Below are 27,542 nucleotides of genomic sequence, written 5' to 3' on the forward strand. Positions count from 1 at the left end.
AAAGTAATCATACAATTTGGGAAGATAGGGAAAGACATTTTCACCATGGATTACCACTACCCCTATAGGCATTTCAAGCATTTGCAATCTGCTTAAGTAGCCTTGACGCCAAACCTGCTTGCAAGTAGCCTCACTTATTGGTTTTGGCTAACATGCCATTTTGTGCTTTTGTCTTCCAAGTTAATTGTACATGCATCTTTTTTAGTCCTCTCCAAAAGGAGGGTCTTTTATGTGCAGGTTGTAGGATGTTCTCTGTAGCAATTTGGGTGATATGCTTTCAAGTTGCATGTAGTGTTTTGCCTGCATAAGTGGCAATTGTGTTGTATTCTTAGCATGTTGAACTTCTTCTAACATTGTGTCCGTTTGCAAGATTTAGCATTGCCTTTGACTTACAGAGTCCTTTCTTTCTTCTCCATTCTTAATTATTTCTTTGTAGTTTCTTCACCTATATTTCTCTCTACATGAGACTTTGGCCTATATTTGCACATAAAAACAGGCGGCAGAGAACAACATCTTATGACTTTCATGCTTTATATATCACTTGAATATGCACATAAGGATTTTTTAAGCAGATATTATTGAATATGTACATAGGGATTTCTCAACTTTTATCAATTACATGCATTACGGCAGTAGTATTCAAAGAATATCTATCTCGTTCTCTCTCTTCTCCATACCACCAACATGGTGACCATGTTGCCAAGGTTCTTCAGGGTTATCTGAATCAGAATCATTTGGTTCAAAGAAAAGGCCTTCGAGACATCTTCTTCTGATTGTTGGCTCGTATGTTTGTTTCTGGGCAGGGGTAACATTAAATTCAGCCTTGTGTGCTTCAAACACTCCAGTTCCCTCACTTGATTTTATAGGTTCTGAAGGCATACGGGGGAACAACATATGTATACCTGGATTTTTTCCCTCAACGGAACTGTCAAATGTAATTGAGTTGTTGAGGCCCTGCACATTGCAGTTTAAGTATGCCTCTATTTCTTGATCTTTTATGGTCCTTGCATCGTTTGGTTGTCTTCCCTCCGAATTCCCCTCTGCATCCGTGGTTGCATCGGCACTTTCATCTGCGTTCAGTTTGTAGCCTCTGTTAATGCGAATCACTCTTCCTTTTCTGGATGAGTAAGAACCAAGTTGCATAGATGCTCCTCTATTATCACCTGCAAGGGTGATCACACTCACCGGTGTTTCTCCCAAATTTTGCTTTCCATCTCCAACTGCCATCCTATGAATAAATTTTGAGATGTTATCTTTTACCTCTTTGTTAAGGGTTATCTCCTGTTCAGCGGAAACTGCAGTTTCCTTACTTCCACTGGCAGCTATTTTGTTCTTTAGCTGAGATGAAATTTTGCTTGTCTGTTTCCCATTAGAGACACGGTTCACCCAAAATTGGTCGTCATCATAATTGGCTTGCTTCTCTGTATATGCTTGCTTTGATTGAAACACACTGTTTGGCTGCTCTTTGGATGTCAGAGAACCACCAACCTTTTCTCCTACACCATAGATTTTGTCCCTGGTCTCTTGCACAACTTTCTTCACTTCTTTAGTTTCGGAGGTGTCTATCTCCAACAGTCTGTCCATCTTAGGTTCACCAATGATTCTTGAAGTATCTGATGTCTTGGATGGTCCTTCCGTAATACCTCTAGTGGATCTCACCTCTGAGAGTTCTGAGGGTTGTATTACCTTTTCAGGTGACTTATCTTTTGCTTCAGGGAATGTGTTGGATATGGCCTCTTTCTTGGGAAGCTCCATTTGTTCTGATTGAGGCCCAGCTGTTGCGGGCATTGGTTCTTTTTCAGTAGATTTGGAAGAAGTCTCTGAGCTCTCTTGTGATTGTTTCGGTCGAGATATTGGCTGAGCAATTGTCTGATCCTTTGGTTGACCTTGGGAGGTTATACCAAGTGGAAGATTTGAAGAAGTCTGGCTCGCAGGGCGAGCTGCCTTTGGTGTAAGTTGGTCAGTTGGAAGGACCTGAGGACCCTTGCGTGATGGAGAGGATTTTGGACTCGTTTCCTGTGATTGAGAAGCTGGATGAGGCGGGGATCGAGATGGAGACTGAGACGCATTGGACTTAGTTGCCACATCAGATGGTGAGGCTGGTTGAGAAGTGATGCCTTGCTGTTCTTGAGATGGTATCAAGGGTTGAGACTCAGTTTTGGTGGGAGCAATTTCTGAAGGATTATTAGATTGTGGGCTCTGAGCTATTGTGGATGTAGGGGTGGTGGGGGTTTGAGTTTCAGAGTTCGGGCTAGCTGGAGCATTTGTGGGTTTAGAGTCTGTGGTAAAGGATTGTACAGGCGCTTTGGTTGCAGATGAAGATTGAGGAGGAACTTGCTTAGTTTCAAGTGAAGGGCTTGTGTTTGTTGCGGTAGACTGGATAGGTGTTTTACTTTCAGCTGAAGGTTGAGGAGGAACTGAGGTACTTTCAGGTAAAGGGCTTGTATTTGTAATGGACTGGATAGGAGCTTTGCTTTCAGCTGAAGGTTGAGGGGGTGAAGAAGGCTTTCTGGATTTTGTGCTTGCGGTGGTACTTGGTGGCTGCTTGCCAGTTGAGTTTTCAGTTGCAGGACTGGAGGACGGGCTAGATTTGGGTGTAGTGCTGCTGGAGGGCTGTGAAGCAGTTCGTGTTCTCGTCACTTGACGAGTTGTTGTGCGCTTAGGACCAGTTTTGGTATTAGGCTGAGTGGATGGTTTGCTTGCAGGTTCAGGTTCAGATGCAGGTTGTGACCAAGGAAGGCGAAAGCGGAATGTTGATCTTCTTTCCATTTTACAAGAACAAAACTTATGAAGCAAATGGAAATTTGTTGTTCAATTGTCTGATGATGATATGCAACCAGCAACAAGCATCACATTATAAATGTTTGCTTTTGATACCTTGGAACATTTCACACTTTAGAATGTCTATTCTTGCCTTCTCACCTTCGGCTTTTGCTTCTTTTCCTCTCTCTGCAGGCAACCTTTCTCTGTATATAATGTTGTTTATTTGCCTTATGATTGAGGTTAGCATCTCAGTTTGTTTATTATCTTTGTGCATCAGCACAATCCACTTAAAAGTGGTTTGGGCCCATTGTTCAACTTTACAATGTGAATCTTTCAGAACGTTTTCATGAATATTATTTCCTGGATGTGACTTGATTCTCACAGCAACACCACAAGAAGACAATGAACTTCAACTCCTGCACAAAAGACAGCCAATGTGGAGAAATTGTTTAGTTCCTTGTCAAAGAATATCTCAACTGGAGGCAAAGGAAAAGGGGAAAAGTGGAAACTAAGCGAAAATGTGAAAGTAGCTACCAAAAAGCTATGTTCCTATTAAATACTTGATGGCCTCTACAAGAAGTAAAGCATTAGAAGCATAATTCACGTTAACAGACATGATCTTTCCTGATTTACTAGCTCAAGAAAAGAACAAAAAAACGGAATTCATATAAGTAACGGAAGGACAGTACTTGTCCTTGTGCCTGAGACAAAATTGCCCAGTTGAAGATATTTTTTCCTCCTCTTAGGTAAGTTCTTCAATTTCTCTACTACTTCATGAGCACTGAGAACTACTTTGACACTTCATATTCTACAGAACAGATCTTAATGTCCAGACATTCATTGTGATGACACAAAATGGCAAGCATAAAAGCATTTATTTTATTCTTTAAAAAGACGGCTATAGAACATCGATCATGGCAAATATTTGCAGTTGCATGTTTATTTACCACATAAGTGCACTCTGATGCATTTACTGGTTATCACTAACATCTCAACAGTTACAAGATACAGAAAAATGATTTATAAGTGTTTGATATTATGATAGTTTTTGTACCATAGTTACAGGAACACAATGCAAGGTCTTATGCGCATGGTCAGATCATGCCATGAAAAGCTCAAGGTTACAATTTTACAGCACCCGCAATTCAAAAGCATGAGTGAGATGAACAAATCATTCGCAAGATTTGGACGTGTCATCTCCTTCCCCACAGTGCAAGGAGAGGAAGATAATGACATAATGGTACCGGAGTCTTCCACGATGCGGCAAAAAGGGTTAGAAAATACAACAGTTGCTGATGTGTTAATGATAAAGGATGAAGAAAAAGGTAACTCATGGCTTTGTTGTCGGACAAATGACACAGCATATGATGCCGTTAAACAAGTAAGTAGATGTTAATATTTCCATTTTGTGATAAGACATACAAATAGCAATGTTAATATGACGATGGTGACAAATTTGTAGATGACAGCAAACAACATCGGATCTTTGGTGGTTCTAAAGCCTGGAGAGAATAAACTGATAGCTGGAATTATAACTGAAAGAGGTAATTCAAGCTGCGTATAAATATTGAACTTATCCATCGACACACCAAACAACTTCTTAACAAAAACTTTCTATTACACAATTTGTGTAGCAGTAAACATTTTTGCTCGATTAGGTAAATGTTGGAACTTATTCATATCATCTATGCACCAAACAATTTCTTAACCAAAAGTTGTGTGAATTTTATGGAAGAGAACAGACTATCTGCGCAAGGTAATTGTACAGGATAGATCAACTAAATACACGAGAGTGGGAGATATTATGACCGAGCAGGTACCGTGGATATTGTCTTCTTAGCTTATTTGTCCATATCATTTATGTTTTCTGCTAAATATTACTACCTTTACAACAGAGCAAGCTGATAACAGTTACATCTGATACAAATATTCTTCAAGCAATGCAGCTCATGAGTCGTAAGTATTACTCCTAGTTTAAACTCATGAATTTACTCATGATTAGCAGGAAATTGAAATTAATGTTTTATAATTACAGACCATCACATACGACATGTTCCGGTGATCGATGGAAAGGTGGTAGGCATGATATCTGTTGTAGATATTGTCAAAGCAGTGGTGGATCAACAAACTGGAGAAGTGAAGCAACTGAATCAATTCATCCGAGGAGATTACTACTGAAAACATACTGAGCAAGCTACTAACGTCAAAACTTTGTTTGTTGATACATGAAAGATAATACCAAAACAATACTGTCGTTTTCTCAGCGTATTTCTTGCTATAGCTACTAAAACAATCTCTTCTGCCCACAAGAAATTCATTAGCTGATACATGTTGTACCATAATTGATTAAGTGTATTATGGACCTGGTGTTGTAAAGGAGTACTTATTTTTCTTCATGACCCAAAATTTCTCTTTTGGCATTACAAAATGTTTCCCCAAGAGGTCTCCTTACCTAGAGATTACAATCATTTTTCTCTCTGCATTTTCTTGAATACAAACCGTCCAAATACCTAGCAAGATGATATAGTGAAACGAGAGACATTTCAAATTGCATTCGACCAATGTATTTGATTGCAAGAAAGCATACAATTATAATAAAGTTCGATTTCAAGCTCAGAAACAATAAAAAACATATAATTGTATGCGTACGATGTTATCTACTTATTTGCTTCTTCCGATGTGGGAATCAGTGAAAATAAAGAACACCGCCAAAGCTAAAGGAGCAAAACACTCTTTATAATCAACCATCCAATTTTTAAGACAAAATCTATTTTCATATCTCATACATGTAAAATTAAAGTACAACAGGCAATTAGCAGGCAATATTAAAACATCTTCCAACAGGCAATATTAAAACATTTTGGTTTCGACTAATTTTGGTACAGTAAATAATTTGTCAAATAAGCAATTAGCAGAGTGAAACACACACTATAGGAACCTTTCTTTTGGGCATATTATAGGAACTCACAACATTTCAATGATTTTTTTATATCCACATATATAAGGCCAGGCTATTAAAAGGGTGTTTGTAGAAAACTTTTAGAGAGGGCTAAATCTAATGTCACTTATTAATATATTAGTTTTGTTGAAATGATTGTGATTATATCGACTAGAATGTCATCAACATAATTTGCCTCCATGGATGTTCTTTGCAAAAATGGTGTTAATTATATTCTAGTGTATTTTCTAAATATTTGTCATGATAATGTCCTCATTAGATTCCTTAAGTTGCCTTGCTTGTTGGTTGTTATTCTTCAAGGCGATCAAATCTACTATGTTGGAGAACAATGGCTAATGCTTTGTGTCTTTGTTCTTGCGACTTATGGATTTAAGTTCCATCATTAACCGTTAATGAAGTTACATAAACCTGAAAAACATATGAATTTATGGCATCACAAAGAAATATTGATACATACAGAAATGGTAATCCTCCAAGTGTTTAGAACCTTTTTTGATAAAATAGAAATAATGAAAAATTGACAAATTTTTGCATCTTTAATGGAGTAGCTTTTCGAGGAAACATTTTTTTTTTTTCAACCTATACCGCAAGGAACTTCGGAGGTTTCACGTTTAACAATTTGAGGAGAAAAAGTAACATGTTCTAATTTGGAACTTCCTTTTTACTTAAATTCTTATTTAAACACTAGCACTACTCCAATTACCATGAAATAACTTAAGTTTAACGTTTAAATTTTTTCCCTAACGTGGATGATTAAACAGATTCCCAAGAGAAGATGATTAAACAGATTCCCAAGAGAAAATCATAGATTTTTTTATGCCATTTGCGGGTAAAATTAACAAATAGTCACTTTTCAATCTTGTAACTGAAAAATAGTCATGTAGTTTCAAATTCTACATGTGAATCCTATTAAATATCATAAAATTTTACCTATGAAATTTGAAACTCCTTAACAGTTGCTATATTCTTAAAACACAGCCAAAAAGTTGGTCAATGAGCTCTATTTCATCGAAATTTTTTGTATTGTAAGTTGTAACTAGTGAAATAACCAAAAAGAGAGACAAAATCGAAAATACAACAGTAGAAAACAAATTTTTAGTTAGGGACAATACTAGTCCCTAGAGGAACGTGGCATTATGAGAATAATAAATCATATTGATCTCTATGGTTTGGCCTCAAAATTACTTATTTAGAATACAAAAAAGTCGCAAACAGCCTTTCCAAAAGTAAAAGAAAGAAAAGATGCTCATTTTAGCAATAGTTCTCATGGCACAACACTAGAGTAGTCACTGTCAGGCCTGTCCCAAAAAAAAAAAAAGAGAAACATATTCCGGTCGTCAGTAATCTACAATTACAAACTAATCATTGCCGCATTAGCAAAATAAATTGATATAAAATCACATAAACTAATACATATACAGTGCCTTCTCTACAATATTTAATTTACATAAAGAGAGAGTCTCCGTAAAACTAATACATTGACTGGTTGGCTACACAAAGAAAAATTCCACATGAGTAATGCAGTGTTTGGTTGACACAGTATTAAGCTTAATACTGAGAGAATCTGTGTACTCCTATTATTTTAAGAGGGATAGAATTAGAATAAAGATATAGGCATTGATAATAAATATGATAAAAAGTTTTTAGTGACAAAAATGTCCTTAAAAACATTACAAGTGGATGTAGAGTTCAACTACTTGGTTCCGAACTAGTAGCTTTAACTCGAATCTTGAACATGTGTTAGAAAATTCACCAAATAATGTATGTTGACCAAGAAAATCAGAATTGTCAACTTGAACACAAAAAGCTCAAATTTTGGATTTGCCTCTATATAACATTCCAAAGATTATTATTCACTACAAATAGTTGTTACATTTATAATCCTCGCATAATTAACTAGTACACAAACCTACCTGTGGGAGATAATAATGGTTTATGACCACCAACCTAAGCATATGGCAGTATCAATATCATAAACCAAGAAAAGGACATCAAATGGAGCAAGAATTTCAATGATTTTGCTATGGAGGATCTCTTAGGAAGTACTCTTTTATTTATGACCACTGTATCCCAGAATCCAATAATATACCAGTAGAAAGCTATTCAACATTCCTCAAATAGACATGCTGATTCTGCATATCTCAATTACCAGCCATTTGTTTATCGGTCCTTAAAAAAGCAAAAGAATAAGGTAAGAGTATTCCATTCGGATCAAAAGTATGCAAGTGCTCAGCATATTACTGTTATAAACACTTCTTCGAAAGACAAAATGTTCTAATTCTCAGCAAGATTACACGCAAGCACCCACATTTGACTCAGAAAAGAAGAACATATCCAGAATATAAAGGAACCACTAATCTTGCATTAAGCTAAGGTCTCTTATCTTTTACTTCTAAATATCAGATAAGGAGATACTTCTGATGCTTCTATCTTTTTATCATGTGGAACATTTCATCACCCGCACAAAAAGGAGATAAAAAGAAGGAAAACCACCTGCTTATCTATTTGTGGTAAAATTTCTATTTTGATTCAACCACAATAGATCTTTTCAACAACATATACTTGTCTAAATTCTCTTTAATTTGTGGCATATCCAAAATTTCCATTCTTAGTGTCCTCCTCAAGCTTTTACTAGCATATATGACTGAACAATTGTTAATACTGTAGGCTGGAGCGGATCCAATGAATAAGTTATCTCAACCCATAGGTTTTAGCTTAGGCTATGTGTATGTGTCAGAAAAATTACTAAATATGTGCAAACAATAAATTCTGAACCCAGTAAAATCTGAACCCGTAAAATTTAAATTCTAAAACCGCCTCTGTAGGTCCAATCTCAGCTCGTCTGATTTTTCAAGAAGTGATCACTGATATCATCTGGATGAGAGAGATGTGCCATATTTTTTTCATGTCGACTATTATTAACGTACTTATACCAGATAATTGAAACAAATTTCTACTTCATTGTAGGTTCAAACATTGATGAAAATGTGTAAGTAATTTTCCATAGTAAGTAGGCCTTAGTTCAGTATTCTAAATAAGAATAGAAGCACATCACCTCTCTATGGGCCCATTATCCCCTAGTTTCGAAGGCTGATGTTGGTCCGAGGGGTTAGCTCCAGAGGAATTCTGTCATAAAAATTTTTTAAAAAAAAAAAAAACACGTCACTTCTCTAAGTTTTGGGACTTGCATTTACCCTACCTATGGAGTAGAAATAAGCTGAGAGCTCCCTTCTATGATTCCAGTTCCTCTACTGATATAAGTGTGTGTTGCACACATTTTTCCTTCATAAATGTTACTAATATGTAAAAAGAACCCATATTTGCTCTTCCTTCCCAAGGATAGATGCCTGTTTTATTAATTTGACAGCAATGCCTATGTTTAAATCAGGACAATATGAATTTTGTTTGAAGGGTTTGGTGATATTAAAATGAAAAAGTATGTCAAATTGCAATGTATGTAAGCAAGTAGTTCAAGTTTAGCAATATCTGGCTAACCCATACTAATAGAAATTAAACATATATGGACGTATGTCAAAGTCAATTCTTGTTTACATTGTTCACAAAATAGTTGATATGGTTATAAATCATGGGGAAAGAAGACCTGTGACAGAGTTTCTAATGGGAAAAGGTTGACAATTACTGTACCTTGGAATCTTGGTTGCACCGGGTAGAAGGTATTCTTGATAAAAGGGATTCTTAAAATATCAGATACTTTGTTGTATAAAGGCAAAGATTCCTACTGTCGTTTTTTTTCTCCCTAGAATATAAACTAGTATGAGATTTGACTAATAGTGTGTCCCTCCACTTCATCCATGTTGACAGCCAGTATCTCAAATGAAAAAGGTGTCAAAGCAAGTGGTCTAAAAGAGACAATTACCCCTTTTGGTCAATTTGAGAGGCTTAATTACAACTCTTCACTCAAAAGTAGTTCGTCTTAAACTGACAAACTTCTCAATATTAGCCAAACTGGAAAGGTCACTGTGGTAAAAATAAAAGTTTAGTTTCTCCTTTTAAGCAGAAGGCAAAAACTAACAGAGCTAGAAACAGAAGAAGCAACATAAAATGTTTGTCTTGCTTCTTTATAAGAGTACCTAGAATGCAGAAATTCATCTGGGAAGTGAATTACCGAGCTGCAACAGATCAAGATAGCTGACTGGTAATTGGTAAATGCTGAATAAACTATTGCTCGTCCATCTGGACAAATAGACGGTTGATTCTGGTTTTGAAAAGAGCTTTAGGGTCAAATACTAGTCAATTTCATGCTAGTTTATTTCCTTAGTTCCTTAGTAGTTACAGCAAATAACAACACCACAAAATAGTATAAGAGTACAAGAGACAATAAGTACATAAAACACATAAGTTAGCTAGTGAAGAGGAAAATCAATCAATCATGGTTAAAAAGGAACACACACATGACACAAAAGGTCACCATAATATCAAGGTTTTACAACATGATAACCCTGAAGGTACATACACCTTATCTTAAAAAACAAAAGGAACCTAATAGTTAAAACCATAATAAGCAGCAGTTACTTGTCTGTTCCAACTTGCAACTTGGAATCATAATTTGATACAGCTAAAGGAACCTAATAATTAAAAACCATCCAAATGCAAGATGATAAAACTTAAAGAACGATTGAAGTTGAGTTAATGAATAACATTAAGTACTTAGTTTTTTCACTTTGTTCATAATTCGTCATCATTAAAACATAAAGATCAATAATGCTCAGGTCAATGCACACATTGTCAAAAAATGACCAGCAGAACGATTGAAGGTTGACAAAAGGTATTCCGATCGATGCGGAATTGAAGCAACACTTTGCAACCTCGAAAATGGCAAAATATCTTGATAATTGTTTTTCGGCCTAAGGTACTATAGCATTGGCGCGTCTATCTTAATCTTATGCCATAGAATTGGAATTAGGGGATCAAATCTCCAGCAGCTGGGGTGAATTTCCTATCTGATCCACTTGCTGATGATATTACTTTTCAAAATAAAGCAATCAAAAATCTGGTCACAAATACTATTTTCTCATTCTCCCTTATCCTATTCCATTAGCATTACTTCAAGAATCATGTATTGTATTGTACCTACTCTACAAGAAAACGAAAAAATATTCGCCAACTTGCTACAACCAAACATCTTTTGTCCAGCTTATAAGGAGCTAGCTAGCTTAGTATTATTATCTTGCCCATATCATTCACTTGAGCACTTGACCTTAAGTGAGGTAGCTCTGCACTTCTCCCCAGAGCTTCTTCTCCTTTTTCAAAACCTCTAGCCAAATTAAACGATCGAGTATTAATCTTTAATGGCCTCGTGGACTGCAAGGCAAAACAAGAAGTTCGAAGAGGCTTTGGCTTTATATGACAGGGACACTCTGATCGCTGGCATAACATTGCCAGGTATGGGTTTATTTTATGAAAAAAAATCATGTGCAGAGGTATTCAAAAGTGGAGGAGGCAATATGAGCTGCTTGTGAAGGACATCAGGCAAATTGAAAATGGCCAAGTACCTTTACCCAATTACCAAGCCGCTGAAAGCAATAGCAGAGGTTATGCCAATGAACATAGGTATCGTAAATCTCTACTCTCCACACAATCAAACTACCCTTTTCATCCATATATAAGTCAATGGTACGTTCTGTATTCTTAACTTCTAGGACCAAATTACCTACTACTCCATAAGATTGATATCTGCTATATATAGGGAATATGTTGTCATTTTCCTATGGTATTGTTACCAACTATCCATTTTTAATAGCATTAAGTCAAAGGATAAGTAGGCAAAACAAAGTTGACACCTATATTCTAAAGAATAAGTGCTGAAAGAATATGTGAGGAAAGTTATTAAAGTTCAACTTTGCCACTCTCTCTGCAACTTTCGGTTGGATAATTTGGAAATATATGCATTTAAACTTCTGAATAATGAATCTAATTCTACTTGTTTTAGATCATGTGCATATGTCCTACATCTTGATCCCCTTCCACCTCATTATACAAAACACAATTGTTTTTTATGCGTTGATACGTATCATCACATGATGCAACAAATTTTTTATGAGCTCCTCACGATCCTCGATAACCCTTCATAAATACCAAGTCACTTATCAACAAGATAATTTCAGCAGAATTTACATTTGACAGAAAAACCCTTCGGTATCAGCAAGTTCCGTGTCGGTGTTTTCATATTTCTTTTCAAAAGTCAATCTTGCCTCCCACATGGAAGATGATTCTTAAAAAACACCTACACACAAAGGACTGCCCTACACATTCACATTTGATACAGCTAAACCAAAGCCAAAACCATCCAAATGCAAGTATAAAACTTAAAGGATTCGAGAATGAATAACATTAAGTACTTAGTTTTTTCACTTTGTTCATAATTCGTATCATTAAAACATAAAGATCAATAATCAGGTCAATGCACACATTGTCAAAAAATGACCAACAGAACGATTGAAGGGTGAATAGGTTTTGATCTGCGGAACTGAAGCCTTTTCGAAAATGTCAAAATATCTTGATAATTGTAAGTGGTTCTATAGAAGATCTTAATCTTATGCCATAGATGGAGGGATCAAATCTAAGCAGCTGGGGTGAATTTCCTATCTGATCAAGTGCTGATGATATTACTTTTCAAAATAAAGCAATCAAAAACACAAATAAACTATTCCATTAGCATTTCAAGAAATGTATTGTATTTACCTCTCTACAAGAAAACGTAAAAATATTCGCCTACTTGCTACAACCAAACAATAAAATAGCTTAGTATTATTATTTCCATATCATTCATGAGCACTTGACCTTGATCATTTCTTTTTTTAGCCATGTTTTTATTTTATGGCCTCGTGGACTGCAAGGCAAAACAAGAAGTTCGAAGAGGCTTTCTGATCGCTGGCATAACATTGCCAGGTGTGTAGGTGGAAAATCAGCAGAGGAAGTGAGGACAATATGAGCTGCTTGTGAGACATCAGAAAATGGCCTTTACCCAATTACCAAGCCAGGCTAAATAACATCATGAAAAGTATCTCTCACTCTCCACACAATCAAACTAAAGCATATATGTTGTCAATCTTAATAGGACCAAATTACCTACTACTCTATAAGATTGATATCTGGTATATATAGGCTGGACAAAAGATGTTTGGTATAACATGATTTGTCTTGCAGATGATGTCAAAGCAGTGCATGGTGGATCAACAAACTGGAGAAGTGAAGTAACTGAATCAATTTATCCGCGGAGATTACTACTGAAAGAATATTTAGCAAAGCTACTTAACATCAAAACTTTGTTTGTAGATACATGAATGCTAATACTAAAACAATACTATCGTTTTCTCTGTGTATTTCTTGATATAGCTGCTAAACAATTTCTTCTGCCAACAAGAAATTAATTTGCAGATCATGACTTGATGAAATGTATTAGGACAGCATGGTGTCAAATTGTTAATAAGATCTTGTAGACATCGAAAATTTTAGTTGAATTAATCCATAGAAAATTTGGATTAAGTTCTAAGCTCATGTTGACCAAGTTAAATTTTGGTTAATAAAGTCGGATTAATTACTTAAGTCAAAATTACATGACTTGAACGAAATCCAAATTACATCTGGGTTAATCCATTAAGTTAGGCCTCTACAAGATGAGTCCAACCCACATCTTTCTAGCCCAAGGTACGCTAGAATTTCTTGGAGACCAAAATACCCTCAAGCTCTAGTTTACACCTACATAAAGGGGTCACATATCCCATTTTGAAGACATCTTAACATTTTGAAATTGACACACCGTCTTGACTAAAGGCAAAGGAGAGCAACGACATCCACAGTAGTCTTCTCCAAAGGTCTTCAACAAGAAGGAGAATTCGAGAGACTTCTTTCCTCAAGAACAATCCAAAGTGTTGCTCAAAGTTTGTTCCAAGATTCAACACATCAACAAGAAGTCCATCATTCATTCGAAAAAGACGCTACACTGGCCATCCAATGAAGGCGAACAACACAGAGATTAGAATCAAGGGATACATCCAGAGTTGTACTCACAAAATAATCAATAAAATAATTTTTTCTCATATTTATTTTATGATTGCAGTTATTTATTATCTACTAGCAAAATTTATCGCGAACAGATCTATAAACCTGTGAAAATTGTGATTGGAGAGTTTAGAAACCTGAAGTATTTAATCCTTAATCATTATTTTTTCCACAATAAGATCTAAGAATAAGTATTCTAATACCAATTCTTTTTAAACTTGAAGCAAGTTAATCTCACAAGAAGCATTACATTAGACCATTTGGTTAGTATTGGACAAAAGATTAACGTCTGTAAGAAGTTTAAATGATAAATTAAAGTAATAGCATTTTGGGCCACAAACATAAAGCCCAAAACTGATTTGGAATTCCCCTTCAGGTTTCTCAAGTCTTTGGGCTCAAAATCTTAAGAAATAAGGTCCGTTTCTGAAATTTGAGTTGGGCCTTTATGAATGATGTTTTGTTCGCGAATATAGCTCACAGGATTTGGCCTATTCTGCTGGGCCAAACAGTACTTAGGATTTGTCCCACAGCTCACAGCTCACAGCTCACAGCTCACAACATTTCTTTTCTTACATATATTCTCTAGCTTCTTCTCCTTGTATTTGAGTGTATTTCGACATATGTATTTGACTCATATTTGTATTTATATGTATTTGGCCTGAGTGTATTTAGCCATATGTATTTGGCTTGTGTGTCTTGTATCTGAATGTATTTGTCTTCATATACATTCAAATACAAGATAAGAAGCTCAAATACATATGAGATAAGTGTATTTGGCCTGAGTTTCTTGTATCTGAATGTATATGAAGCCAAACACATTCAGATACAAGACAAGAAGCTCAAATACATATGGGATACAAGACATATGAGCCAAATACATATGACGAAAATACACTTTAAATATAAGGAGAAGAAGCTAGGAAAAATATGTAAGAAAAGTAATGTTATTGGCTGGGTTCGAACCTGGGCGGGCAAGGGGAGAGTCTCGCCCAAATACACGTGAATACAAAAAAATATACGCGAAATACACAGCTTTTGCTTAAAAGTAAGCTACGAATTATAATTTGAAAAATAGTAGTTACTAATGGTAAGATCCTCATAGTAGGTAGTTATATCTGTAAGTTTGCCAACTATATATATGACAAGTCATGGTCTAGATAATTCATTTCAATTTATTTTCTTTAATTTACTATTTTTTGTTCTTTTACTCCCTTAAGCTCGTGGATAATATAATTGAATTAACGTCATTTTTCTTTACTAGACAATAAAAATAAACTAAGAAATAGAAATTCATAAAAATTATAATACATGAATATATACTGCGTTGATAAATGGATATAAAATATTCATTTTATAAACTTAATAAGCATAAATTACATGTAATGTTTGCATCACTTTACCTCATATTGATATCCCAAAATTAAATATTGAAACCTATAGCACTTTTGTGAGAATATTCTTAATTCCTGATTGACAGAACATTATCGTCGTCAATTCTCACTGAAATTCATGCAGAACAACCTATTTAATATTGAAACCTATAGCACTTTTGCGAGGATATTTCTTAATACTATTCTCCACATTTCCTTCCTTTTTAGTTGTCTACAGCTTATACAAATTATATATTTTTTATGCATATGTACATTGTAGTATGTCATTTCTTCGTGCTAAACAATCTATTTTAATGTTTTGAATTCAAAATTATATCCACTCTTTTCACAACTTCCTTTTGTCAAATAAATTATTAGTGTAACTCCAAAAGCAATTGAGTCTTTTCCTTAGAAACATTCATATATATATAATCAAGTAAAGGGCCGCTAACGTGGCACTCTCTAGAGCCAAGAAACCTATTTATCTATTTCCTCTTTTTTTTTTTTTTTTTTCCCCCTTTTCCCATTTGTTTAATACAAATTAAAGTGTTTACGGAAAAGCCATAGCACACGCACCGTTTCGGGAAATAGAGGAAACGCATAGTTGATAGTTCCGCTAAAAAACACTATAACACACCATTTAATTTATTGCCAAATTCCCCAAGTTAGTAACTGCACCACCGTTTGGGAACAACAGTCATTAATCCATACCCATTCAGTTTGTGCAAGAGGGCTTGATCAACTACAGTCCCTTGCTTCTCCAAAAATCATCTTTATTGCATTGTTCTAAATGTCCTCTCTGTAAATGTGGTCTTTTTCTCCGACCAAGAGATAATTCCTATATGAGTCCCTGACTTCTCCAACACAACCCAGTTCATGAAAGGGTACCCATATTGATTCAAAATGGTCGAGCACTTGTAGAATCACTATGACAGAGTTAGAGTTCGTATCTGGGCTGGTTACATGAAACTGGTGAGATTTTACAATCATTTTTTTATATCTATATATATATATATAAAATTGTGTTTAATTGAATTGAATGAGTAGAATAAGGGAAGGTTCATTGCTTTTATTTAATAAATTTAATACAAAGTAATCACAATAATTATGGTGAAGTGATGGAAAATATAATGCTATTAAATGGTGAGTGAATCTTTATTATAGGTGGAGGGATGAAACCTTTAATATTTTATTTTATTTAGTAAAATAGAGAAATGAAGGGGAAAATGTCAAAAAAAAAAAAAAAAAAAGGATAAACAAAGATAAATGCCAATAGAGGTTATAGAGAGGCCACATAAGATGTAGGATTAATACATCTTTGTGCCACTTTTATTATATATATATTGATTTTTAATTACCCTCCACTCTCCGGCCTTTATTGCATTTTTCACGTTCAGTAACTTTGTCCTAATTTAGCAAAATTGACCAGTCCTGTTTCTAGCCCCACATCCGTGACACTTCCATCATTTGATTAAGGTAGGAGTGGTAAATAGGTGGGTTTAGTTGGATTTGGTTTGGTTGAAAATGGTTTGAATAAAAACGGGTTGGGTTTCAACCCGCCCATATTTCATATGGTTAAAATATGGGTTGGGGGATAAATGGATGGGTTGATTATGGATTAGCCCATATTATACAAGTGTAATGTTTATAATGTTTTCCTTTTGTCAAATTAGATTAATTTTTTCATATATTCATAATAGATATTATGAAATAGAAATTTTAGGGGTTGGGAAGAATTTTTTTTCCAATTTTTATAATTTTTTTATAAAAGTAAAATATATGAAATTGAAATGGTGGGGTGGGGGGGGGAGGGTAAGAATTTTTTTTTCCATTTTTTATAAAAGTAAAATATATGAAATTGAAATTTGGGGGGGGGGGGGGGGGGGGGTCGTGGAGAGGGTGGGGTGGGAGCAAGATTTTTTTTTTTTTCTTTTCATTTTTTATAATTTTTTTATAAAAGTAAAATATTTGAAATTGAAATGGGGGAGGAGGGTATGGAGGGGGTGTGGGGGGGGGGGGGTAAGAATTGTTTTTTCACTTTCTATAATAAAAGATAAAATGTGGTTTTGGTGTGGGGGTTTGGGGGTGGGGGGGGGGAGGTAAGAAAAAATTTCTCATTTTTTTATAAGATTTTTATAAAAGTAAAATAAAGTATATCAAATAAAAAAAAAAGTTGGGTGGGGCGAGGGATATGGGGGGTGAGGGTGGGACAAGGCTGGGTAGGTGATGAGGTAAGGGTTGGGGTGGGAAGTAAGAAAGAAATTTCTCATTTCGAAATGAGTTTTTATTGGGTCTATTGTGTTCTTATATGGATACCCATATTTTATCCATATTTGCCCATATTTTTATGGGTTAAAAAGAGACTTGAAACCTATATTTACCCATTTAAAATATGAGTGACCCAACTCATTAAAATGTGGGTTAAATGGGCTTATTTTCTAAATATGAACTCAAATTACCACCTCTAGACGCAGGTTACTGAAAGTGGTTAAGCTAAAAATGGTTAGCAGTGCTTTTTCTTTTTTATGTTTTCCACCTGTTGTTCAATATCCGTATTGAAACTCCGACTACTTCAGATTCATAGCATAAAGTCCATTTAAAGAGGAAACTTTCCGTAATAAGTTTTTCTCCACAGGGTTAACAGTGCTAATGGTCTTGAATAGCTACTAATAATAGCGATTACTATTATATAAAAACGCTTTGACACTAACATTTAATAAGTATATTATTAGTCAATACATGATAACTGATATGGAATATCACTTAGAGCACTTATTTCCCTATTTGCAAATTAGAAAAGTCATTTAAGAAATTTATTTTCTTAGAATAAAATTTTGACCGATCCAACATAAAAAAAAAAAAAAAAAATTATTAAAACACCAAACACACCCATAGTTTATACTCTATACCACATTACCATCATTACAAGGCCTCAATGATATAATATCCGTATGCGTTCCTTTCTTCTACCCCTTTTAGGGATAAATTATCTTCTTATCTACTCAACTAATAAAGTACAAGATATGATTGATTTTGTAAGGTAAATCACAATCTCTAGGTGTCGCTTTCATTATTTTTCATAACGTTTCAGCTATCATTAAAATAATACTTGTATATAACTAAGAGTCAGTAATCCAAAAAGTGGGATTTGATAAAATAACCAAAAAAAAAAAAAGTTACAAAAGTACTTTTTGCGCACAAAATAAGTGCGCAATAGTACTTAGCTGTGACGGCTGCAGTTAAGTCCTATTGTGCACTAATTTTGTGTGCAAAAAGGGTTTAGTTTTATTTTTCCCGCACTTTGTGTAATTGCAAAGTTTTGACATTCACGTTTTTTTCATAATTTGACCAAATATTAGTCATGTTTCAAAACTCCAAATATCAATATTTTATATCGAACCAAATATCTTTTTTTACGAACAATAATGTAGGCTCAATACATCAAGTATACCTAACGTTTGGATCATCGTTTTCAGAGTTGTAAAATGCCCTAAGTAAGTTTTGTTTGGAAACTTGTTATCATTAGGTTTAAGTGTTTTATTTTATAAGATTTTGATTTAAGCATTTTATTATTTAGTCAAGACATTATTTTATTTTGAATATGTCGAGATTTTTTTCATAATTAATTTAGGACGTCGCACGAGTTATTAATAAACGATAATAAAGACTAAGATAACTAATTATCATTAAGAAAATAATACCAAAAAAATAATATTATAAACATAAAATATATAATTTATTTACATATACACAATCTCTAATGGATCCCACATGTGGGAGCCTTTAGTGTAACCTTAGGTCTCACATGTGAGAGTCTTTAGAGTACGGCCTAAGGCGATCCCCACCACCCCACCACCTTCGCCATCATCTCCATCCCTTTCTTCTTCTTAATAATAGGATGTTCTATAACATGATCATTCTTCCTTCATTTCCTTGCAGCCTTGAGCATGACATGCTTCTTCTGGGGCAGAAGTGAGCTATGCACGATCGAAATCTCATCAACATCGTAAGACGGGTCCATCTCATCAAGAGACAGGTCTACAGGCGCAGAAGGATGAACCTGAAATAACATATAAACAATTAGTATTAATTTTAATTTTGATTTAATTAATATATTTTTTTTGATAAAAAAATCAAACTTGTGTGTCGACGGACTGCTAAGATGGCTGATGAGAGGACTCCTGAGCGGTCTCCCAAGCCGGAGCTAGAGCTGGATAATAATCAGTATAAGTAATTTAATTTGTTAAAATAATTATTTTAAAAACTTACATCATAACTGTGAAACATGTCGAAGTCCACGAATGTGTAGTCTACTCCATCTCCTTGCCTGATGGGGAGATGGAGTTTGCTAATTAGTTTGAGATTGTGTTTAGAAAAAATCAGAACTTTGTTCAGTGCTAAAAAAAAAAAAAAAAAAAAAAAAAAAAAAAAAAAAAACACAAGATTGAGTGATAGATTTGCAAAAAGAAGCTTGCTGAAAGTTTGTTAAGTAGAAATGTTATAGATTTTTTTTCCTTCATTTTGGGCACTTATAAACCCTGGAAGGATTCTTATTGCTCGGGCACTGGTGAAGCAAGTGTATTGTATCGTCTTGTGGTGATGAGACAGCTCCTCGTAAAGAAACAGCAAAGAAAAAGAGAAATGTCTTCTGATTCTCCCATCTAGAATCCAGGTACATTTTGAAGTACAATTTTAGAAGTTTGAAAATTTGGATTTGTAGTTTGCTGATGTGTGTTTGTTGAGAACAGACAAGAGATTCTGTTCTTTCTTTGTTTTGGAGTCTTTTTAATTTTGTCATTTACTGATATGTTATCGAAAACTCTATTTTCCTCATTGGACGATTTTAAAACAAGTGTTTGTTTATCAATCTGGCCCATTATTTCAACTTCAAACAGGTTTTAGGAGTTTTTGCAACTGTTATGATGGAAAGGAGCAATGACTTTTTTTAGGTGTTTCAAAATGATTATCTTAGAGGTCAATTATGGGTATTGCTCCTTGAATTGTGTGAATCATTTTTTTTTATCAGGTAAAAGTATTTCATTCATAAACAGGGCCAAATAACTGACCGTGTACAAGGGGTATATCAAAAGGTAAAGAATCTAAAAAAATGCATGATTCTCTCCAAACTCCACCCATTCTTCTATACAACAAGGAATTTTATGGGTGCACCAAAAGAAAATAAGTGATCGGAGACTACTCCTAAGCTTAGTATAACTCGACCCTATCCCTTCAAAAACTCTCCTATTTCTGTCTTTCCAAACAACCCACATTAACGCAAGATGGACCACATTCCGTGCTCTACATCTTCTTCTCCTTCTCCCGCACCTCCAACAAAACATCAAATCTTTCACCGTCTTTGGCATTACCCAAGAAGTTTTGAACCACCTAAACATATCCCACCACAAGCTCATAGTTAAATCACAACGTAGAAGAAGATGGTCAACATCCTCGCCTGTCTTCTTGCACATGTAGCACCAACTGATGCAGACAATCTCCACTTTCTCAGATTTTCCGCCATCAAGATCACCCCTCTAGTAGCTAGCCGAGAGAAAAAACAGACCTTTCTCGGCACCTGTGGAGTTTATACCACATTACATGGAAACTCAACCTCCTCACTAATTAAAAGTTTCTGATCAAAAGATTTAACAGAGAAAACACCATTGTTCCCCAAACCCCATCACAAAGCGTTAGGATTATCGATCGGGGCAACTTGCCTATGAAGTAGTGCCAACAACCTTTGAAACTCATTTACCTCCCAATCGTTGAAAGCCCTTCTAAATCTTAAATCCCAAAAGATCTCTCCGCCTTGTGAACCCCTAATTTGGTGAATCGTCAAGTCTCTTTGTTCATAATGTATCGTATTATATTGTATTGTGTTATGTTATATCATACTGTATAGTTTGATTGATACAGTGATTTGATAAATTGTATCGTTTTTCGTCGTTATATAATAACACACATCAGCAATTTGAAATATAAATCTACAAGTAAAGTAGAGCCGGAAATGAGGAAAACAATAAAGTAACGACACGATCGCACCTAAAATGAGATTTTTTGTAATGATAGATTTAACGATACAATCTAATTAAATTTGGAAAATTGGGGGTCACGTGTAATTTTCTTTTCCTAAGGGATGAACCCCTTAAGTAATTCAGTTGAAAGCGTAAAAGAAAAAAAAAATTATCGATTCGTGCGTGAAAGGACCAACCGCAAAAATAAACTTCACGCACTAAATTAGTGCGTGAATGAAGCAAACCAAAAGTCACCCTTTTCAACCAATGACATTTGTTGTGCCAACAACCGCATTTGAATCAAAATACCCCCTCAAAAAAATCACTTTGAACCAAAATATCCCAATAAAAAAAAAGTTACAAACTACCTTTAGCGCAATAAAATATTGCGTTGTAGAAATAATACCAAAAAGCAAAAAAATTGGCCAAACTTTATTTTTTACAAATCAGTTTTTTTCCATATACTTTGACCAAAAGTCGTGTATCAAGACCGAAACGTCAATATTTTATATAGAACCCCTAATTTGGTGACATCAAGGATACGTAGACGTTCGGATAGTCTTTAGGGGTTCACAAAAAGCAAAAAAATTGGAGCCGTTATCGCTTTATTATAGAAGCAAAAAAAATTCTCCGTAAGTTATGAACATCTAAAGTTTATATTATATCTATATTTTTTAGAATTATATTTATATTCAAAATAAATTGATTAAAAAATAACACGCTTAAATCAAAATCTTAAAAAATAATACACACTAAAGTTTTCAAACAAAACTTATCGTACCTTTTCAACTCCTAAAATGACTATCCGAATCTACGTACACACATTATTGTTTCGTAAAAATATCGGGTTCTATATAAAAATTAATACTAATCGTTAGTCAAAGTATGGAAAAATACTAAGTGTTGTAAAAAATAAAGTTTGGCCAATTTTTTTTGCTTTTTGGTATCAAGCTTTCTAAACGCAATAGCGCTAAAGGTAGTTTTGTAACTTTTTTTTTTTTATGGGATATTTTGGTTCAATAGTAAATGAGAACTTAAAGAAAGAGGAGAATACCTAATGACAACAAAATGTCACCTAAAATGAGATTTTTTGTAATGATAGATTTAACGATACAATCTTATTTTTAATTAAATTTGGAAAATAATCCTATTTTTGGGGTCACGTGTAACTTTTTTCTTTTCGTAAGGGATCTCATATGAAATTTGATCAGCACAAAGTTGACGGCGAGACTGAGGAAAATTCTAATTTAGGAGGCTACTTTAAAAGGGGGACACAATAAATCAAATTCATCTTTTAACCATCACATATTTCCTCTTCGATCATAATTGAAAATGAATTGGGTTCAAAGGAAAATATATTTGTACAATGTCACTTTTGGATTGTACATGCTCGACTGGTGGGAACGTTGTCTCTTCAGTATCCTTTTTTGTTTCTTTAATTTTGTTACTTTTACATCCATCTCATCTGTTGATCTGTAATTATAGGTTTTAGATCTGGACTTCTTTAACGCCTTTTAGATATCTTGGTGCTTGTTTTGCTATGGTTTATGGCTTACAATACGTTTCGATATGCTTCCGACCTCTTCAATAGGTATCTTTTCCATCTTTGCTTTCAACAAAAACCTTAGCAATTTAGATATCGAGATGAGCTCCTATTCATGTGATTGGTAATTTTCTTTTGTCTCAGGCAACTGTGGTGAAAGTTCATCAGCTGCGTCGAGCCTTGTTCTTGACCATATAACTAAGAGAGATATGTATGCCTCTTTTGGCATTTAACTTGTACGGTTGTTGAAATTGTTTCGTTGTGCCATAGATACAGTTGGCTTTTTATGAACCAGAAAAATAATATGTTACTGCTCTTTTCTTATTCTTTACCAATAGATGATGACATTTAATGTAATAGTAAGCAATTCAAGCAGATATTGGCTCGAGTTGAATTTCCGATTGTTGTGAGGAATGCTTTGAAATTAACTCATCAGTTTGCGAAGAAAACATGTTGGTTCATTCTTCAAGATTAATATGTATTTGGACAGATTTTGTCATACCCAGTCATGTATTGCTTCAAGTTCAACCGCCTTTCTTTCTAGTTACGTATATTTTCAAAGAGTTGTGGATTAATTCAGTAGCTCCCTCTAATATGCCCTATCTTGTTTTTGTTCTTTTTTCACCATTTGTCCTATGCCTTGTTGTTTTCAACCTTGTGAGGAGTACTTTGAAATTAGCAGTGAAGAAAAACAAATTGATTCATTTTTTGTTATCTTCAAGATTTACTTGAATTGGATGGATTGCTATAACCAGTCATGTAATACTATGAGTTACAAGTTCAACAAACATGCTTTATCTGTTTTATATTCAAATTAGTTGCAGATAGAATTGTGCAGCCCTCTCGAATTTCCTTAATTACTTTCACTAAGTGATAAAAAGTGTGAGTAGAAACACATGATAAAGATCCATATGATGGCTGATCATCCTTAGGTGAAAGCACCACCGAAGACCTAAATATACGGTAAACACTTATGCATGCAGGGTGTTTATACCAAACCAATGCAATTTATCATGATTAAGTGAGTTGATGAAGCGAATATATACACTAACTAATTATAGTTAAGGTGTTAGTTGTATATGTTAGAACACATGCGATACATCCATTGATTTGACGTACCCACCCCAGGTGGGTAAGTTTTTACCTAAATATCCTTATACCTTTGTTCTCCACCATAAGAAAAACAATTTAAAGAGATGAAAATAGAAAGGGCATCATAGCAGAAAAGGACAATTGTGCTTTTAGTCTTTCTTTGGCAAATTCTTATTTTATTCCTTATAAGTATTGAACAAAGCACATTCCTTAGCTTTGAGCTGGTTCTGTGACATGGGTTTTGTTAATTAGCTAGTCTGAGCTGATGGTATCTAATTTTTTTTTTTTTTTTTTTTAATCTTTCTTTGATATCATTTTATTGCCAATTTTGGGGGTTTTGTTCATCTATACTTAGCTTTGAGCTGATGGGTTTTGCTAATTAGCTAGTCTGAGCTAAAAAATAAGAACTAGGTTCAGTGCTTAAAAAAAAAACAAGATTGAGTGGTAGATTTGCAAAAAGAAGCTTAGCAGAAAGTTTGTTAAGTAGAAATGTTATAGATTTTTTTTCATTTTAGTTACTTATAAACCCTAGAAGAATTCTTATTTCATCCACCATGAACGATTGCTCGGGCACTGGTGAAGCGAGTGTATCGTCTTGTGGTGATCAGACAGCTCCTTGTAAAGAAACAGCAAAGAAAAAGAGGAACTCCCTGGAATGCCAGGTAAATTAACCCCTGATTTGCAATTCCTGATTAAACTTGTTAGGGTTTGGTTATGTTAATCTTTTTAATCCATTTAGCTCCATTTCAACCTGTTTCTTAGCTCCCGTTTGGCCATATATTTTGAAGTTGAAGCTTGAAATTTGAGTTCTTGAAGTGATTTTTGGAACTTGATGTTGTGTTTGGATATGCATTTTACTTGGAAAAGTTATTGAAGTTTTGTGAGTGGAAGTGAAATTTAGACCAGTTTTGAAACTTGAAAATATTTTGAAGGAAGACAAATTTTCAAAATCTGATCTAAATCTATGGCCAAACGCTAGCTTAAAGAACAGATTCCTATTTCAGCAGAAAATTGATTTTTGGGGCTTTTTCTATTATCCTTTGATTAGATCCTGATGCGGAAGTCGTTGCCTTGTCACCGAAAACTCTATTAGCAACGAACCGACTTGTGTGTGAGATTTGCAACAAAGGGTTTCAGAGAGACCAGAATTTGCAGCTTCATAGAAGGGGTCACAATTTGCCTTGGAAATTAAGGCAGAGAACAAGCAATGAGGTGAAGAAGAGAGTTTATGTTTGCCCCGAACCTATGTGTGTTTGTGGAACTAAAGAGTATAAATGTGATTGTGGGACAATGTTTTCAAGGTCCATTCTTGATGCCCTATTAGTATTTAATCTCTCTTTCTTGTAAAGGTGATATCTTTGTTATTAATAATGTGTATAGAAGGGATAGCTTTATCACACACAGGGCATGTTGATGTATTAGCAAAAGACCATTAGCTTTATCACGCTGAGTCTGTCGGTTTTGCCGTGTTTTTGGCAGTGTTTTTTGGTAGTCACTGGTAGTTGTTAAGTTCTGTTAGTTGGACCAAAGGTTCTCCACTGTAGCAAACTTAAGGGACTAAAGATGCTCAGGTTATATTTAAAGGACAAAAATAGACATACTCCCATAGATGAGGGACGATTTTGACCAAAAACTCCCCTTTTAATTGTTAATCTCTCTTTCTTGTAAAGCTAATATCTTTGTTAATAGTGTGTATAGGAGGGATAGCTTTATCAGACACAGGGCATTTTGTGATGTATTAGCGAAAGACAGTGAGAAAGCACAGAGTGCAGTTACAACTCCTATTGCTGATGAGGACCGTAAGGTTCAAGCTGTTGTTTCATCAACACCACCACTACCAACACCTCCTACTCCCCCACCAGCTTCAGAGCCGCCAGCTGTTCCTTCACCAGCTGCCCCGGAGCCTCTACCACCTCCTGTTACTCCGTCAACTGATTTAATGTCTTCTGATTCTCCCATCCAGAATCCAGGTACATTTTGAAGTTCAATTTTAGAAGTTTGAAAATTTGGATTTGTAGTTTGCTGATGTGTGTTTTTTGAGAACAGACAAGAGACTTTGTTCTTTCTTGTTATGGAGTCTTTCTAATTTTGTCATTTAATGATATTCTGTCGAGAACTTTTGTCATATATTGATCCTTGATGTTATCTGTTTTCCTCATTAGACTATTTTAAATAGTGTTTGTTTATCAATCTGGCCCATTATTTCAACTTCGAACTTGAAATATAGAATTTGAAGTTTGAGAAACATGTTTTAGGAGTTTTCACTCCACTTAAATTCAACTTGTTTTCATGTCCACATACAACTTCAATTTTCAAATATCCTTTCTCAACTTCAACTTCAAATACTAGGAGTTTTTTTTTTTTTTCTTTCAAATCTCGACTAAATCATGTCCGAACGCCTAAGTGATCCTTTATCTTGAACAAAGTTTGAATTCTAGAAACAAAAGTATGATAAGATGGGCAAAAAAGAGATCAATCAAAATAATAGAAAAGTTAACTTTTTCAATCTGAGAAAACTTTGGTGAAATAAGGAAATATAGCATGCACTTGAAGAAGTCTAAAGTGCGTCTTCACAAAGGATAACACATCCTGATTCTCCTCTTTCTACGGATGAAGTTCTTTTATATCAAAAGCTTGACTTTCCCTGCTTCTTCATATGAGTGGTTTCTTTATGTCTGTCTGTAATTGTTATAATTTGGCAGAGTTGGTGGAGAGTCCACGCACAAATTCCGCTGGAACCATTACCAAACAGGTTATGGAAGCTCAAACGAGGTTGTCTGGAATCTGCAGCAGTAGCTCAAGCACCGGATGTACCACCAGTAGCAGCATTTTTCCAAGCTTTACTGGAATATCTAGTAGCAGTAGGAGCTCAAGCAGTAATGGAAGTACCACCAGCAACGGCATTTTCCCAAGCTTGACTGGAATATGTAGCAGCACTAGGAGCTCGAGCAGTAATGGAGGTACCGGAAACATCAGCACTATTCCAAACTTGACTGGAATATGTTGCAGCACTAGGAGCTCGAGCAGTAATGGAGGTACCGAAAACATCAGCATTTTTCCAAGCTTGACTGGAATCTCTAGCAGCAGTAGAAACTCGAGCAGTAACGGAAGTACCAGCCGCAGCAGCATTTTTGCAAGTTCAACTGGATTCTGTAGCAGCAGCAGCAGCAGCTCGAGCAATAACTGAAGTACCAGAAGCAGCAGCATTTTTACAAGCATGACTGGAATCTGTAGCTCGAGTAGTAACAGAAGTGCCAGCAGCAGCACTTTTGCAAGCTTATTTGCTTCATCAACTTCTTCAGGAAGTTTGCCTTTGCCATCTCAAGCACCTCAATTTACTGATTGGTTTCAGTCCGTGGCTCCTGCACCGCCACCTGATATAGAGCCAGCATCATCTATGGAACCAATATCTCTCTGCCTTGCTAATTTATTATACCCTCTGAGATAATTCCGTTGTGCCACCAGAGTTTGGTATCAAGGCCATAGGATTCTATCTGGAGATAATTCCGTCCTGGCACACTATTAAAACTCATATTCAATTCGATTGCATCAAATATGTATGTACGAGACAATAGGAAACTACATTTGATTGTAATTTACAAAGACAATGTATAGAGCATCCAAAACATCAAGCAGCAGTTGAATGCTTCTTGAATAAGCAAAATATGATTGGGAAACAGGAAATTAAATAGACCATCATGCGGTCTTATTGAAAACCATAAATCATACTCCCTCTACTGGTTCAAATTATGTGAATCCATTTGAAATTATGTGAATTCATT

The 27,542-nt window shown here is 35.0% G+C and overlaps 3 protein-coding genes and 1 pseudogene across 4 annotated transcripts; 3 read left to right on the plus strand and 1 right to left on the minus strand.

Annotated features, from left to right (window-relative positions):
* Positions 1 to 639: 639 nt before the first annotated feature.
* LOC132034777 (uncharacterized) lies at positions 640 to 2,769 on the minus strand. Its single transcript, XM_059425138.1, has one exon. The coding sequence runs from the start codon at positions 2,767 to 2,769 to the stop codon at positions 640 to 642; it is 2,130 nt and encodes a 709-aa protein (XP_059281121.1).
* On the plus strand, positions 2,722 to 5,159 carry LOC132033206 (CBS domain-containing protein CBSX3, mitochondrial-like). 2 transcript variants are annotated; one of them, XM_059423106.1, is made up of 8 exons: positions 2,722 to 2,862; positions 2,956 to 3,002; positions 3,148 to 3,509; positions 3,829 to 4,144; positions 4,226 to 4,307; positions 4,506 to 4,579; positions 4,659 to 4,719; positions 4,799 to 5,159. In XM_059423106.1, the coding sequence occupies exons 4-8, from the start codon at positions 3,836 to 3,838 to the stop codon at positions 4,939 to 4,941; spliced, it is 669 nt and encodes a 222-aa protein (XP_059279089.1). In that variant the 5' UTR covers positions 2,722 to 2,862; positions 2,956 to 3,002; positions 3,148 to 3,509; positions 3,829 to 3,835; the 3' UTR covers positions 4,942 to 5,159. The 2 variants fall into 2 exon arrangements, with proteins under 2 accessions (XP_059279089.1, XP_059279090.1); XM_059423107.1 differs by lacking the exon at positions 3,148 to 3,509.
* Positions 5,160 to 22,387: 17,228 nt separating this feature from the next.
* LOC132033212 (uncharacterized) lies at positions 22,388 to 23,378 on the plus strand. The gene is made up of 3 exons (XM_059423111.1): positions 22,388 to 22,542; positions 22,644 to 22,716; positions 22,813 to 23,378. Exons 1-3 carry the CDS (start codon positions 22,458 to 22,460, stop codon positions 22,823 to 22,825), a joined length of 171 nt encoding a protein of 56 aa, XP_059279094.1. The 5' UTR covers positions 22,388 to 22,457; the 3' UTR covers positions 22,826 to 23,378.
* Positions 23,379 to 23,574: 196 nt separating this feature from the next.
* On the plus strand, positions 23,575 to 27,314 carry LOC132033208 (zinc finger protein GAI-ASSOCIATED FACTOR 1-like; annotated as a pseudogene).
* Positions 27,315 to 27,542: the final 228 nt, after the last annotated feature.

The sequence above is a fragment of the Lycium ferocissimum genome, chromosome 10 (genome assembly GCF_029784015.1).
Source record: "Lycium ferocissimum isolate CSIRO_LF1 chromosome 10, AGI_CSIRO_Lferr_CH_V1, whole genome shotgun sequence".
NCBI lineage: Eukaryota > Viridiplantae > Streptophyta > Magnoliopsida > Solanales > Solanaceae > Lycium > Lycium ferocissimum.

Excerpts from the sequence above, each read along its gene's own strand:
- LOC132034777 (XM_059425138.1), bottom strand. The coding sequence starts at position 2,769 with ATGGAAAGAAGATCAACATTCCGCTTTCGCCTTCCTTGGTCACAACCT.
- LOC132033206 (XM_059423106.1), top strand. The coding sequence starts at position 3,836 with ATGCAAGGTCTTATGCGCATGGTCAGATCATGCCATGAAAAGCTCAAG. Across the intron at positions 4,308-4,505 it reads TGGAATTATAACTGAAAGAG|ACTATCTGCGCAAGGTAATT; the intron begins GTAATTCAAGCT and ends GGAAGAGAACAG. Across the intron at positions 4,580-4,658 it reads GAGATATTATGACCGAGCAG|AGCAAGCTGATAACAGTTAC; the intron begins GTACCGTGGATA and ends CCTTTACAACAG.
- LOC132033212 (XM_059423111.1), top strand. The coding sequence starts at position 22,458 with ATGAATTGGGTTCAAAGGAAAATATATTTGTACAATGTCACTTTTGGA. Across the intron at positions 22,543-22,643 it reads GTGGGAACGTTGTCTCTTCA|ATATCTTGGTGCTTGTTTTG; the intron begins GTATCCTTTTTT and ends AACGCCTTTTAG.